The sequence below is a fragment of the Physella acuta genome, unplaced genomic scaffold, assembly GCF_028476545.2.
Source record: "Physella acuta isolate Inbredline_101_S28 unplaced genomic scaffold, ASM2847654v3 ptg000063l, whole genome shotgun sequence".
Lineage (NCBI taxonomy): Eukaryota > Metazoa > Mollusca > Gastropoda > Physidae > Physella > Physella acuta.
In genome coordinates, this window is record NW_026731583.1 from 1,521,021 (window position 1) to 1,537,500 (window position 16,480).

Genomic DNA, 16,480 nt, shown 5'->3' on the forward strand with positions numbered 1-16,480 from the left:
TTGTAAGGCTTGGGGTCTCGCATTTTAATGTTGGGTATTAGCTTACCAAGCCCCGATAATATACATAATATACTAAAAAGTAGAAAATAAATTATACACCACTATTTAAATTACTATAAAGAAAAGCGTGGGTCACTTTAGTACTTTAGTACCTATTGAATACCTTTACTAATATTTGAGAAGAGACCCACGCTTTTCTTTATAGTAATTTAAAAAGTCGTGTATAATTTATTTTCTACTTTTTAGTTCATCATTACATAAAAGCTTGTTATTAAAACATTTTTTATGAAAAAAAAAATTCAGTACTTCTTTACATGTTTTATTTACAATAGTGTTACATGACTAAAAACCATTGCGCGTCTATTGAACGTGATGACGCAGCCATTGAACGTGATGGCGCAGCTATTGAACGTGATGACGCGTGTGGTGTGGTTGGATAGACATGCCTACTAATTCGGTCCAAATTTTAATTAATTCATAAAAAATTAATGAGGCATCCAATTAAGTCAAATTTAATTTCAGATTGCATTGTCTTCATGTCTTGACCCACGTGCCAAGTGTGAATCATATCGATCAAGTAGAAGTTTCCGAATTTTCACTCCGGCGTTTCGGTCTAGACAGACAGACAGACTGTCGAGGAAGTGAGTTAAATAAAAGCTTGTAAAAAGCTTGTAAAAACTCTAATAGTCTACGTTTTAGTTAAAAGACGAAGATGCAAATTACGCACCTTAACTATTGTGCTAAACATTTATCTATAGAGGTTGAATCTCGCCATATGACTAATTGAAAATATTGAACAAACAAATTCAATTGTTATCAAGGAGAGATTCCTTATGTTCTGGTTATTTTCAAGCTCATTGCATGACGTTGATGGTAGACCCGTTTTTAGCTAGTCAATGCATGATCAAATCAATTCTTATTAGTTTTAGATTTAATTTCAAGTAATTCTCACGAAATCAGTAAACCAGTAGGCCTGTATTAATTTGTGATAAAGATGGAAGATCTTAATTCGTTGACATTTTAATAAGCTATTATCAAGATCACAAACTCTGTCTTTCTAATTAGTAAAAGCTTGAGACATTACCACCCTCATAATAGCGAGATGTAAACAATCCCTATTAAATGTTAGTAGTACCATCATATTTTACTATTATGTACAATATTTTATTCAATTTTAGTAGTACCATCATATTCTGCTGTTGTGTACGATATTCTTTTACATTTTATTAGTACCATCATGGTGAGTACAATCCTCTGTGTACTTTAAATATAATCATCATCTATCACAATCCTCTCGTAGTTCTCTGAAGTATCATATATTACAGATGCAAAAAGTTTATTACTGGGGGTCATCCATTTATTATGGACGCTTGACATAGTGGGGGGGGGGAGGGGTTAAATCACAGTGGACGTCTACATGTTGAATTAAATTTTAAGTACTCACATTTTCAAACAAACAAAAAACGTCGTATCCTTCATTTAAGTATTTAACTTTTAAGACGGCAGTGTTTGAGTTTTTATAATTAAGCCCAGCTCAACGAGTCAATACATCACCGGGTCATCCATGATATTGTAAGATACAATAAACGGCGTCATAATGTTTTTTACTATTTTATCGCGTCCCGTCCCGCCCCTCCCCTTAGCCTTAAATATTGTCACCAAATATCAGAATCTAAGACCTCAAATGACGCCACACAAAGTCTACCACCCATCTAAATTCTAAAATATTTATCAAAACTTGGCCGGCATCAAGAAGATCTAGGGTGAACATTTTTTATTCAAAATTACAACAACAACAAGTTTAATCTTCCCTTCTCAAAGAATCTCCAATCCATCCCCTTTTGCTGGCTTTTATGTCCTTATCTATTTGCTTTTTTGTGTCTTGCCACATATCAATTTTTTTTTACCCTTGATCTTGAAGATCTGTCTGTAATAGTGATGGTAACACTTCAATTCTCCGAAATTTAAAGCAATACTATTATAACATTTGTGTTGTAGATTCTTATCTTGTTCTGGAGTTACTCAACTCGATCATGAATACATGAGTGGGGAGATAACCTGAATTGAATTGATATTCTTATTATATCGTTTGTCTCCCCTTTTGATCCCAGTGCTTCAAATTGCAACATAAAAGATTTAACTCACAGAACCCTGAATTTTGTTTTTATGTAGTGTCTGTAACGATGCATAATGAAAAGTAATTCCCCAATAACAGAGCCTAACTTTTTATATTGATGACGTAAAGGACCACACCTAATACTTACGTCTTTTTACATAATAGGCAATCATCTTCTAGCGGTAAGGTAAATCACACTGAGTAGTGCTACAATTGTAACATATACCGGAACATACATAGATTATTATCTTACTACTAATGGTATAACTCATTATCTGGCGTTGTAATATAATGAAAGTCTGTTTAAATATATTTACAGTTTTAAAAAAAACTTTAAAATGAATTATATTTTCTACGAAACTAACCTAGTATTAAAATTGTTGGCATACGTGTCAGCGTTAACATTTCATTATCTTATAATATTTACTTTTATTTTTACTTATTTTGCAGATTTATATTATGTTTTTAGTTTGTTTTTTTTGTCTAAGTAATCTATGTCCACCCTTCCGAGCCTGGGTACATAGTTGTCACGCCTCTGGGTGGGATGCAAAAGTTCTCAGAGAGAAGTCCAGATGTCTACAAGCTGGTGAGAGGAATGTCAGGCTTATGAACAAAATCTTAAGCCGGTAATGTTTATATACAAGAGAGAAAGAGCTGGAGCTAAGACTGTCGAAGTTAAACATTGGTTTAATTGGTTGTGTACCCAATGCGGTAAGAGACGGAGTGGCCTAGCTGTAAGTCTCGAGTTCGATTCCGGGTTAAAAACAGTAGACAGTCCATAAGCAAAGTAAAGGCGGCTGGACATAGTGCTGACCACACTACCCTTCATAGACCGTCATGTTTGGAAGAAAAACTATAATTTACTTTTACCGTGGAGAGAGAGAAAAAGAAAAAAAAACGTAGTACAGATATAGCATTAGATGTTCAATATAAGGAATAAAAACTGAACAAAACGTGAAGTTTTACATTGCCAGATTTTTTTTTTAATTTTACGATTCATTGATATTTTATATTTTAAATGTTTAAATCCAAAAGTCACTTGACAAGCTTCGTTGGACGTGAGCACCACCTGCTTATTAGCACTCATCTGCTCTTATTAGTGCAGCTTCCTTGGGAGATAAGGTGTATGTCGTCGTCTGGGTTGCGGCAGCTGGCGACATTCAGATGGCAGAGGTTGCTGTAGGTGACCCCGTCACTGCCGCATACAGGTCTGTATTCAAATGTACAGACACGCGGGCAGTTGCACACGCCCTTGTAGTCGACCTTTACCCAATCCTCTGGTTTCTTGTAGCAGTTGGCGCTCTTCAAGTAGCACTCGTTGGAGTAAGTCTTGCCGTCGGTACCGCAAACCGGGCGCCAGTTCGCTAGACAAATTAACAAACACGTATCGTCTGCGTCGCGCTGTCCGTAGGCTGTTTAAGAAATCCAAAAGCAAAGGGTTAATATGACATAATTGATATGATTTTTTTTCAAATGCTTACACTCCGCCCAGGACAGCATTATGAAAACTGTCATTGATGCTAATGTAATCCAACAACTTCATATCCTGTGAACTCTAGTCTTTAAAAATGAATCAAGTTTTTTAATTGAAATATTCTACAGCACTATATAAGCATTTTAAATTAGGCATCTTTCAGCTTAATTATTTGAAATAAATGTTTCTATATACGTTGCATGACCTAGTAAAAAGTGCATTGGTACGTGATTTCAGCGGAAGAGAATGAGAAAATAATCCACAGGCTAGGCTTATGCAACCTTCCCAAGTTTGGCCTAATGATGTCATCTTAAAGCGGATTGAAATATTAGCAATACTTCGTTAGGACGTGATTGATGTACGAAATCTTAAAAGTCAAATCAACATACGTGTTCATACAAAAACAAGTGTTACTAGTTGAAAAAGTATTCTTTGAAAAAAAATGCTAATTATAGAATTATTTTTACTTTCTCGTATATACGTAGTATAGAGAAAGTATTGTAATCGTGCAAAAAAAAAAATCGAGATTTTTACAAATCTCGACGTTTTACACCTCACTGATACGGAAAAACATAATTTTGCAATCTTGTCCGTATGTCTGTGTGTGTGTGTGTCTGTGTGTGTGTCTGTCCGTGTGTAAACACGATAACTTGAGTACCGTTACAGCTAGGTTGATGAAATTTCATATATAAGTATTTTATCAAAATCGTAGATCCGTATCAACTTTTGAGCGATTTCCGATAACCGGAAGTGGTACTTTTCCTACTTTGAATTTTTAAAAGCCTATAACTTGAGTACTATTTCAGATAGATAAATGAAATTTCACATGTAAGTAAAAGATCTAATTCTCTACCTTCTGTTAAATTTTGAGTAATTTCCGTTGACTGGAAGTAGTAATTTACGCTACTTCCGATTTCTCAAAAAACTAATGTAAATTTTAAAAGTACTAATAATATTGCGCACTATTATGCGCTTTTTTTATTTGCGTTCACTTGGTGTGCAATTAATTTGTCTACTAGATTTTATTCTATTTTTAAAACTTTAAGTATTTAAAATGGATTAAAAATCATGTCTATAGCCCGAGTTTCCATCCCCTGTTATTTTATATAAGAATATTCGAGAAAGTTTAGGGGAGATCACTCCCGGTTTATTTTTTAATGTAAACATGTGTATCGTGCACCTTTGATTATTTAAAATTGTATTCTAATCCAGATGCGAATCAATAAGATAATTAGTTTTATGTTGTCATTTTCAATCTTTATTAATTTATGTAATACACTTCTACATATGCAAATGCTGATGAAATATGTGAACAATAGAAAAAATTCCTCTACTTACCAACGCCTAGGACCAGAGCAAGGAAAAATACAGAGTTCATGTCTGAAAGTATAACAAAGACGTGTCACTTTACTAAAGGAATGTCTTCTTTGAAACAATGTATATGCTCAACATATTTTGAACTGGAAGTAGAATGTATAAATACGTGTTTAAGTCATAATAACTCCCTGAGTCCACCCATCTCTGATGGGTACCTCACTATCGTAAGGGAAAATAAATTCGGCTGTGCATTGTACTGACCACACTATCTCTTCATATGCCGAGGTCCCTCTTGTGTCTTGACCACGAACGGGAAAAGATTATGATACAAAAAATAAATTATTTGTGACTAAGTTGTCTGCAGTCAATAGGGCTGGTAAGTAGGTCACCAACCAGTTATATGGCTCATGCAGGTTTTTTTGAGCCGTAGAACTGGTTTGTGACTTTCTTACCAGCCCTATTGTGAAGGGACGGCACTTCTCTCTGTGTGAAATTTTAGATCAGTACATGAGAAAACAAAAACCGGTCTTGTCTCCTATTGTTTACAATATGACTTGTGTTTCCTCTAGGCAAAGATGACAATGTGGCCTAACGGTAAACCATTAGCCTGTTGACACCAAAGTCTCGAGTTCAAATCCAGGTGAGTCCACCCAGCTTTAACTAATGTTATTTACAGTAAAGGCGTCTTGTCATATCCCTTCATTTGCCGACATCAAAAACATGTGAACTCTACTTTATCTACCCAATGATCGTTAGGTCTATAGAAAAATCTTTACTTTTATCCTCTTAGTAAAAAACAAACAATCAAGTTCAGGCTTTTCAATGTGACCAAATATTTTGTACCCAATCTAACGAAGTATAAAAGTTTCTCAACTGTTTACATGCGAATGAATTGTTGACGTTCTGATGTCTACTCGCTCTATTTAAGTAAACACTACAGAAGAGATTATCATTTTAACCCAAAGACGTCTCGTCATCCTTCCACAGCTAGGTTGATCAAAGTCGTCTAACTCATCTCTGATTAGTTAAGTCATAAATCAATCAGTTATGGGTAGATTGAAGTCATGTACACACCAGATTTGTGTAGACGTATTTACACATCAGAGTTTGGTATAGCTAAGACATGGTCAGACTGAATTCATATACATGTCAGATGTGGATAGACTTGATCTATATACCCATCAGAGATGGGTTAAATTCACATCATTTAAACATTAGATATTAGTAGCTGGGTTATATTCAAAGCATGTACACATCAAATCTGTTAAGTCTTGTACCCGGTCCCCATTAAAGCTGTATTACGTCAGGTACCTATTAAACCTAAATTATGCCAGGTACCAATTATAGCTGGGTAGACTCGAGTCTACATAAAATCATGATGGTTCAATGTCACAAAAAGATTAGCCGTACCTTACCTTGCTCAGTGCTAGCTGGCTCAATGAAATGTCACCAGGGGATACCGCTGTTACTTTTAAGCCGTAGCCTAGAGCCTCAGCTAATTAATTTGTTATTTAATCGTTTGTTTATCCGTTGTTTATTCATTAACTTTGTTGCACACTTCAGCATTTTCAGTAAGCGGTTCTCAAATCTTGTAAGTACTCGGTAAGGTTGTGTTGAAATTCCATCGACATTTAAATTACATGTATTACGTATTTTAAAGTATATCTTTTAAAACATAAACGTGCCTAAAACAATAGTTAACGATTAATTTAAAAATGTATTGGGGCAAATTAATTAATTTTGAAAATGTTGACTTGGCAGATTTTACAATTGTAGCCTACAGTGCAAAGACGCTGTTATAAGCTAAAACTTTCAATTGAGTTTAGGTATAACACATTTAGGGTATATCTATTTAGCCGAACCTCTATAATCTGATAAATGTTATGGATATTAATAACTGATGGACCACTGAGTTTAAATTTTGTTCATGTGATCAATGCAGTTTTTCTTTTAGTTCCGCTGGTAATCAAAACTCAACAAAGTAAACTCGTTGACATTTAAGGGTTATACACTAATCCATTGAGGACCGCTGTTTTTCTAGTTGAAAGTAATCGAAGTGTTTTTGCGAGAAAGTGATCGATACGTTCCCTTTTAGGTTTTAAATTTAGTTTTAGAAAACAACTGCATTTAGAAAATACAGCTATATAATAATAAAATGTTACCGACGAAAATGGTAATTGCTGTTTTTCGGTAGTGTGTATTTGAAAAAGATAGATGTGTGTGTTTGATGTAGAATGGAAACCCAAGAATGAGTGTGACTAGTTTTTGCAAGCTTTTATTTAGTTCGCAACGTCTGTTTGAGACAAATCTTGTTACTCAACTTTGACCCACTTCTAATTTAGTGATTTCGTTCAAACTTTTAAGATACGTTCCACTTTGATGACATATGAAGTCAATTTAGTTTTTACTCTACTTAGATGCTTAATTAGTCATTCAAATTAATTAACGGTTTTGACACTTAAGGAGATTACAAAATTAAATCACTCAATAGATTATTATATTCAATAACTGAAGGGGTGATAATTAACTATGCGCAATCGCCCTAACTGTCTGGTGAGCTGTTGTTCGCGAGAATGTTTACAATCGTTGAGCCGGTCGATCAAATGATGGCTACTAGAGGCAGATAATAAAGTTTTTTTAAACGATTTAAAACTAAGGGGAGGCTACATTATTTAGAGCTTGCTATCGTCTGTAAAATATGATCAGGGGCGGCTGCTTGCATGAGGCACACAATGGTCTTTTGGATATCGCGTGCTACTGATTGTGTTTTAAGGGAAATATTTTTAGTCGTGACGACTTCATAAATTAGGAATCACTAAAAAGCAGAAAATAAAACAAATATTTTTAAAAAAACTTTTAAGTATAGCAACAAGCTTTTAAATGAGCGGAAAAAATTAAAACTAATTTGCTTTCTCTCATAAAAGCTTTGGAGCTCACAGTAGCTGTTGTAGCCGCTGTTGGAATAGGTGTTCCCGTCACTGCCACACACAGGCGAGTAAAGTAAAGGACAGGTCTTGCCTGTATTTTTCCCACGTTTTCTTTAACTTGCTTTCGTCTCTGTTTGTTTGTCTTTCCAATCAAATCTTGCGATCGAAATTTCTGGCACTTCCCAGTTAGAAATTTTCAGGGAAGCTTTGTTTCGGATGAAATTAGAATATTCAATTGTTATTATTACTAAATTGATCCATGGAAACATTTTATTGGGCATTTTAGACCGCTATATAATCTATATATATATATAATTCTCCTCTGCGAGCCATTAGAAAACAAGCTGCAAGCGCCTCCTTACAGTCCCCTCTCTTTCCCTCTATCACTATCACCCTACCCCACCCCCACATGGTCTGCTGAGCTGTGGTCACGTTAATGTTTACAAACCGTACAGCCAGGTTTAGTGACGGTTATTAGGGGCAGATAATTTAGTTTGAACCGACTTTAAACTTACAGGAGGTAACTAAGAGGAGGCTGCTTTCACGGGGGGGGGGGGGGGGGGGGTGTAGGGTCGGGGTTAGGGGAAAGGAGGGGGGGTTAGTGTTTTAAAGCAAATATTTTCAGTGGCAGCATTGGTACTGTCAAATTCACAAATTATGAACTACTGAAAAGTAGAAAATAAATCAACTAAATAGCGGCGTATGATACGCCGCGGGTCGGCTCGTTGTAGTAAAAACGTGGGGAAAAAGGGACATAACCCAGTAACTGTAATTTGTGTACAAACAACCGTAACAACTGGTGGCCAGTATGGGGGAGACGATATGGTCAAGTGGTTGGGCACACGATTGCTACCCCACTCGACACGGGTTCAAATCTATGTGTTCTAGTCAGTAACGTATTCACACAACGAGTTTTTTACGAGTTGTCTTTTTACGAGTTGTCTTTTTACGAGTTGTCTTCGTTTACCCAAAAAAAAGTGAACAGATAAAATCGATAGCAAGATTTTAATGCAAACAAACAGACAAAGACTAAATAAAATACTTAAAAAAAAACTTTTTAAAAAAACCACGTTTTTCTTGTGGACTAAAAAGTAGAAAATAAATTTTGTGCTTCCTCGAGCTGCAGGTTCTTGAGATGACTGTTCATACATTTGATGACAAAAAACGTGGGTACGTTCACCATCAAATTTCCCGACCCATCTGCCCGACCCACGTCGGGGCGCCGTGATTTTCTTAAAGTTTCTAATACTGTTGACTCTCTACAAGCTCCCTAATTAAAAGTCAATAGTATTATCTAATCAATAGTAATATAACTTTTACTTCGGCGCCCCACGTTTTTCATCGCTTATAGTAGAGTGATCGCTTGCATTATTGTATGTATAGTATTTATTTTCTACTTTTTAGTTCAATCAGAAAACGTGGGTTTTTTTAAACTTTTTTAATGATTATTATTAGGAAATAAAGATCCAGCACTTAACGTTAGTAAGATAAATTTAGATATCAGCCATGCAAAGAACTCCATTGTAATATTCTATAAAATATATACATTTTTTATACAAATAATTATACACATTATGAGACGGCTTGGCCAAAGTGGTTAGAGTGCCAGACTGCTAACCAGACTGACCTATTGCAAGCACCAACATCAGGATAATTATATGCACGTATCATGTCTGAAGAAAAAATTATATATATATATATATATATATATATATATATATATATATATATATATATATATATATACATATATATATATATATATATATATATATATATATATATATAACTATTTTACTCATATATTTAGGGGAAAATTGTCTCTTTTCCTTTAGGCTATAAAAATGATTTTAAAAATACAAAATAAAGTTGTTTAAAGTTGTTTGACGAGCCATATAGCAAGTGATAAAGATTAGATTATACACAATCACACACTCACGTTATAGTTGACTATATACTTTAAAAGCTTAATAAACTATTTCTATTGACTAGACCGTAAAAAAGCTTGCACTGCTCATTAAAGACAAGCAGCTTGCACTTACCTGTAATACTTTCTTGCCGTTTGTTGAATCAAACCTTCGTGAAAACCTCTACACAAGTCGTTTGTTTGAAGGTAATTGCAGGATGTTGCTAAATTAGTTCAAATTTAATTAATATTCGTTTTTCTTCAGCAGACTGATTCTCAAGCTAGAGAATTTCAGGATATTTTTCTTAGATATGAAAAACTAAACAGCTTAGACAAAACAACTTGCACCACCCATCTACATAAAAAATAATTACAAATTCAAAAAAGCTTTGTTTTAAATATATTGTATGTAATTTATTATTGTTTTATTTTGTAATACATGTATGAAATGCATCATAACATGAGAACATTATCATGCTTCTTTTTAATTCGATTAGAGTTAAAATGATACTAGACATTGCGAAATACCACGATTAAACACACGATTAATATGTGGTCTTTTAATTTAAATCAACAGCCTTGTAAGTTAAGCTAGATTATCGTGCGAAGTTTAAGTATATGACTTAACTGTTATCAAGAAAAAAAAACGTGCCTGACAATCTTGATACTTTGAGGATCACTGCAGCGCGATGTGTGTTCTGCTTGTTTAACCATCCTCAGGCAAACTAATTTAATCTAAATTGATTAACCAAATTTTAGCTTAATAGTCAGCAAAACCCTTAAAAAAATACAACTTCATAAATTACGTGTCTGTGTAAGAGTGAGTGACACAATTTGGTCAAGTTTCCCTAAAAATAGCAACGAAGGTTGGACTTCGGTACTTCACACCTGGGGCCAAGGCCATTCTATTTATTTTTTATAACGTTGTTTTGTTGTTGTGAAATATGCAACACGTTAGTAGTTAAGACACTGTTTAATTTTGTTGAAGTCGAGTCAACTCATGTTTTATAAACAAATATTTTCATTGGTTTTATATAACGTAAGGTATAAAAACTAGCACCAGACACAGTCAATATAGATGTTATTAGTTAACGTGGTGTCAGGCCTATTTTAAACTGAAATACTTCTGATCTTATGTTGTTGAACTCTGTTGATATACTCTTTATTGATTATCGGTAATTAATTAAGCTAATGATCAGTGGACGGTTAACACAAATGGACATTTAAAGATGTTTATTTATTTCATAAATACGACATGCTTGCAAAATATAATTACTCGAATAACATTTCGGCAACTCTCTGATCAATTTTTTTTTAATGATGGGGTTGAAATTAATCAAAACACACTGATCATTTTTTTAAAGATGAGCCTAAAATTAGTATATGCAAATTAATCTTTTTTTAAATGATGGGATAAAAATTAAGTTATGCACATGACTGTTAACAATCGCTGAAACTAGAAGTAGTCATAGGGGGTCGGCGTGGTCGAGTCGGTAAAGCTCATGGTTGCTAAACCGAAAAGTATCGAGTTCGAACCCTCGGGCAGAGGCTCGTTAGCTGGGGACAGCCACTCTTCTATGAGAGACAACTCCAAAATTAAAACAACTGCTGCCTTGTAGTTTGTTCTTGGTTGGACAAAGGCTATGGAAGCAAATCCAAAAAGAAAAGCAGGCTGAAATCGGAGTCAATGGCCTCAATGGCGCATAACCAGTTGACACGTAACGCTTAATTGTGTTGGAGGCATGGTCGAGTCGGCAAAAAGCTCATGGTTGATAAATTCGAACAAAGTCTCGAGTTCAAACCCACTGGCAGATAAATCTCGATCCCCTTCAACACTAATAATTAAGAACGAAGAAGAAGAGAAGAAGTAGTCATGAGAGCATAGACTGAAGCTTAGATTATAGAACTGACAATTTAGACAGTAAATATACATGAGCAGTGCATCTTTTCGTGGCAGCCATTTTGGAACTGTTAGATTAAATTTAAATGTCTTAACTGCAGGAGTATTAGAGTGAGGATACATAGATGGTACTTTATTAAGCATTCAAATAAAGAACATCATACAATTGAAACTCAATTGTTGCTCAACCTACTTGGGTCACTTACATTTTACTTCAGCTTTATTTTGAAAGGAGCTTTGAATTATCATTAAAAGTTGCTAAGTACTAATATATGATAAGTTAAAACTAGCTAGATTATCTTTTAACTAAATCCTGCCGCAAAATTTGATATATATGTACCTGTTCTCATTCCCGCACACATACCTGTACCAGGAATAGTACCTGTACCTGTACCAGGAATTGCACCTGTACCTTTTCCTGTACCTGTACCTGTACCTGTACCTGTACCTGTGCCTGTGCCTGTGCCTGTGCCTGTGCCTGTGCCTGTGCCTGTGCCTGTGCCTGTGCCTGTGCCTGTGCCTGTGCCTGTGCCTGTGCCTGTGCCTGTGCCTGTGCCTGTGCCTGTGCCTGTGCCTGTGCCTGTGCCTGTACCTGTACCTGTACCTGTACCTGTACCTGTACCGGTACCTGTACCTGTACCGGTACCTGTACCTGTACCTGTACCTGTACCTGTACCTGTACCTGTACCTGTACCTGTACCTGTACCTGTACCTATACCTGTACCTGTACCTGTACCTGTACCTGTACCTGTACCTGTACCTGTACCTGTACCTGTACCTGTACCTGTACCTGTACCTGTACCTGTACCTGTACCTGTACCTGTACCTGTACCTGTACCTGTACCTGTACCTGTACCTGTACCTGTACCTGTATCTGTATCTGTATCTGTATCTGTATCTGTATCTGTACCTGTACCTGTACCTGTACCTGTACCTGTAGCCGTGCGCAGTACCACCAACCACGTCGATACACCATGACGACATCAACGAGGATAACCCTTATAGTACAGTTAGTTGGTGCCGATTGTAAAATCCGCTACATCCTGTACTTTACATTATACACGTTACAGTTGTATGTTAATTATTAGCTGGTTTCTATAACAAACAGTTTAATAAAGTGTTGCATTCATCACTTCTTCGTTCTTAATTTTAGTGTTGGAAGGGATACGTCGCAAAATCTGTAACAGTTGGCAGGCTGTATATCGTAGGTGTTGGGATACGTCGCTATGCCTATGCCTATGCCTATGCCTATGCCTATGCCTATGCCTATGCCTATGCCTATGCCTATGCCTATGCCTATGCCTATGCCTATGCCTATGCCTATGCCTATGCCTATGCCTATGCCTATGCCTATGCCTATGCCTATGCCTATGCCTATGCCTATGCCTATGCCTATGCCTATGCCTATGCCTATGCCTATGCCTATGCCTATGCCTATGCCTATGCCTATGCCTTTGCCTATGCCTATGCCTATGCCTATGCCTATGCCTATGCCTATGCCTATGCCTATGCCTATGCCTATGCCTATGCCTATGCCTATGCCTATGCCTATGCCTATGCCTATGCCTATGCCTATGCCTGTGCCTATGCCTATGCCTATGCCAATGCCTATGCCTATGCCTATGTCTACGCCTACGCCTATGCCTATGCCTATGCCTATGCCTATGCTATGCCTATGCCCACGCCCGAGCCCGAGCCAATGCTCGCGCCCACACATGCTCATGCACATGCACATGCACATGCACATACACATACACATGCACATGCACATGCACATGCACATTCACATGCACATACACATGCACATGCACATGCACATGCACATACCCATACCCATACCCATACCCATACCCATACCCATACCCATACCCATACCCATACCCATACCCATACCCATACCCATACCCATACCCATACCCATACCCATACCCATACACATACACATACACATACACATACACATACACATACACATACACATACACATACACATACACATACACATACACATACACATACACATACACATACACATACACATACACGTACACGTACACGTACACGTACACGTACACGTACACGTACACGTACACGTACACGTACACGTACACGTACACGTACACGTACACGTACACGTACACGTACACGTACACGTACACGTACACGTACACGTACACGTACACGTACACGTACACGTACACGTACACGTACACGTACACGTACACGTACACGTACACGTACACGTACACGTACACGTACACGTACACGTACACGTACACGTACACGTACACGTACACGTACACGTACACGTACACGTACACGTACACGTACACGTACACGTACACGTACACGTACACGTACACGTACACGTACACGTACACGTACACGTACACGTACACGTACACGTACACGTACACGTACACGTACACGTACACGTACACGTACACGTACACGTACACGTACACGTACACGTACACGTACACGTACACGTACACGTACACGTACACGTACACGTACACGTACACGTACACGTACACGTACACGTACACGTACACGTACACGTACACGTACACGTACACGTACACGTACACGTACACGTACACGTACACGTACACGTACACGTACACGTACACGTACACGTACACGTACACATACACATACACATACACATACACATACACATACACATACACATACACATACACAAAACTCACTCATAGCAGTCTTGCTAACATAATCAACACAGCTACACAGACCAGACATTCAAGGGACATTACTAACAAATATAATACAATTACTATCACAAAAACATAACAACGAAGACAATTAAAGTTCTGGTTTGCAAACAACAATGAGTTCTGATCAGTTTAGGAATATCAGAAACCAAATTTTCGAGCAAGAGATATTTGAAAAGGAAGGTCATTACAAAGTGATGTGTAATGTTGAATAAAAAAAATGAGTGTGGGTTTAATTGACATTTGTTATGTACTGATTACGACATGTGAGTTACTTTTTTTGTGCAGGATATCAAGCTAGTAACTTTTAATTTACTTATAGGTCTTGACAAAAATCCCATAAAGTTAGTTAGTATCAGTTGCAGACTGTAAATCAAAATAATTTCTTCTTTGACTTAAATTTATGTTAACGAAACGGAATTTGACTTGGACTTAAGATTGAATAGTATTTAAGTGCACATGGTTTTTTTTAAATTAATTAACTTAGTTTTCTCTAAGATATTGATCCTAAACAATTTAAGATTTAATTGTTTGTGTGTCGATGTATGTGCTTATATTTGTGATAAAAATTTTACTTCTTCGTTGAATTGAATTGTATTGCTTTTGTAAGATTTTTGAAAACTTATCAATTTTTTAATGTGAAAACTCAGGTAAGTACTAGAGTTAACATATTAAATTGATATTGTTACTGTGTCTTGTATTCTATAAAAAAATTAGTTTCCAGCTACAATGAATGATAAGGTCTATGGAATACTTAAGAATTGTATATACATAAAAATTGATACATATAATGCTGAAAATGAATTAACAAGATAACAAATAGTTATTTTTTTACAATATTTCTTTTGCATTTCTCATGAAAATATGTTCCTACTTACAAGACAATAATTGTAAACATTAAAATTTTGTTTCAATGTGTGTTTATATGTGAACTGAAAATAAAACAACTTATTATATTTTCAAGAAATTTTTATTGAATGTTAAGAGAAAGAAAAAGTTGGTTTTACTATGGGCCAGAATGAGATGACTTAACCATCTTTCCTTGGCTTTTCACTTAGATATCGACTTTGGGAGGCTCCAACTTCACTAGAGGAACATCGTTGGCCAGAGCCTTGGCGATGTGAGTAGCGTTCTGCCGTATCACATTACGGTCATCCGCCACGGCTGCTCGCTTGCGTAGCTTCACGGCGTCCCAGCGGAAATCAGCACTTTTGCCCATGACTTCATCGAACCTGCCAGTTATCTTGAAGACGTATCTGTTTTCATTCAACAAATCGTTTATTACAGGTTTAACAGTCGGGTACCTGTTTATCATGTCGTTCCACAACCAAGGCTGTAAGTTGGCTTCGCTTTGCTGTTTCAATGCTGTGTAAAAAGGTGTGCTGGAGTCTCCGAATCGGTAGTTAACAGTGGGTCGGTTGTTAGTGCCGCGATACTGGGAGTGGAAGTTGTTTTCGAGACGTAGAAAACCTTGAAGTTCGGTGGAGAACTTGACTATAACAGTGGCCGTGTAGGCCACAGAGGTTCTGGTTTTAGACATGAGAAGACTCCATTTAGCAGCAGATTTCGGCTTCAGAGTTTTCGATGTGCTGACTGTGAATGTTTTCGATTGCTCTTTCTTGTTTTCATCCGTTGTAGCCGTGCTGGTCTGGTAATTAAACGAATAGCCGGCAGTCGCTCCAAAACCCCCTACTGTGTACATCACCTGGACATTAAGCTCGTGGCTGTTTGTCCAAGAACTTGTTGTGGTGTGTGTAACACTACGGACAACGGTCTCAGCTCGCTCGATAGTTTTTGTTACTTCCGTTGCGTCGTTGTTATAAATAGTACCAGAATCAACCGCTTCTGGAGTCAATTCTTGTGATACAGGAGTTCCATACTTGATGTCTTTTATTGCAAAGCTCCAGTTACCATAGACCATGCTCAGACGTTTATCGCTCATTAAACCCACACAGCGCGCACTTTTGTCCGCAGCCCATGTGTCGGCGGTTCGCCTAAAGTCTTCACCAACGTTCGCGGCTCTACAGCCTAGGCAATAGCTATAACCCAAATAATTTGCAAATAAAGCAATATCAGCCATTGTGGTGTCCATGATGCGGGTCTTC

General features: G+C 36.8%; 2 protein-coding genes across 3 annotated transcripts in view; both read right to left on the minus strand.

Annotated features, from left to right (window-relative positions):
* Positions 1 to 3,076: 3,076 nt before the first annotated feature.
* Positions 3,077 to 6,408, minus strand: LOC131950248 (turripeptide Lol9.1-like). 2 transcript variants are annotated; one of them, XM_059312324.1, is made up of 3 exons: positions 6,323 to 6,408; positions 4,929 to 4,970; positions 3,077 to 3,528 (listed from the first exon to the last, which is right to left on the minus strand). In XM_059312324.1, the coding sequence occupies exons 2-3, from the start codon at positions 4,966 to 4,968 to the stop codon at positions 3,200 to 3,202; spliced, it is 369 nt and encodes a 122-aa protein (XP_059168307.1). In that variant the 5' UTR covers positions 4,969 to 4,970; positions 6,323 to 6,408; the 3' UTR covers positions 3,077 to 3,199. The 2 variants fall into 2 exon arrangements, with proteins under 2 accessions (XP_059168307.1, XP_059168315.1); XM_059312332.1 differs by having other exon boundaries at positions 6,318 to 6,396.
* Positions 6,409 to 15,371: 8,963 nt separating this feature from the next.
* The window catches only part of LOC131950118 (uncharacterized), a 2,618-nt gene continuing 1,509 nt past the window's right edge, over positions 15,372 to 16,480 (minus strand). Inside the window, exon 2 of the mRNA XM_059312161.1 lies at positions 15,372 to 16,480. This exon is cut by the window's right edge and continues 616 nt beyond it. Within this exon, the coding sequence (XP_059168144.1) occupies positions 15,430 to 16,480 (1,051 nt within the window). The 3' untranslated portion in view covers positions 15,372 to 15,429.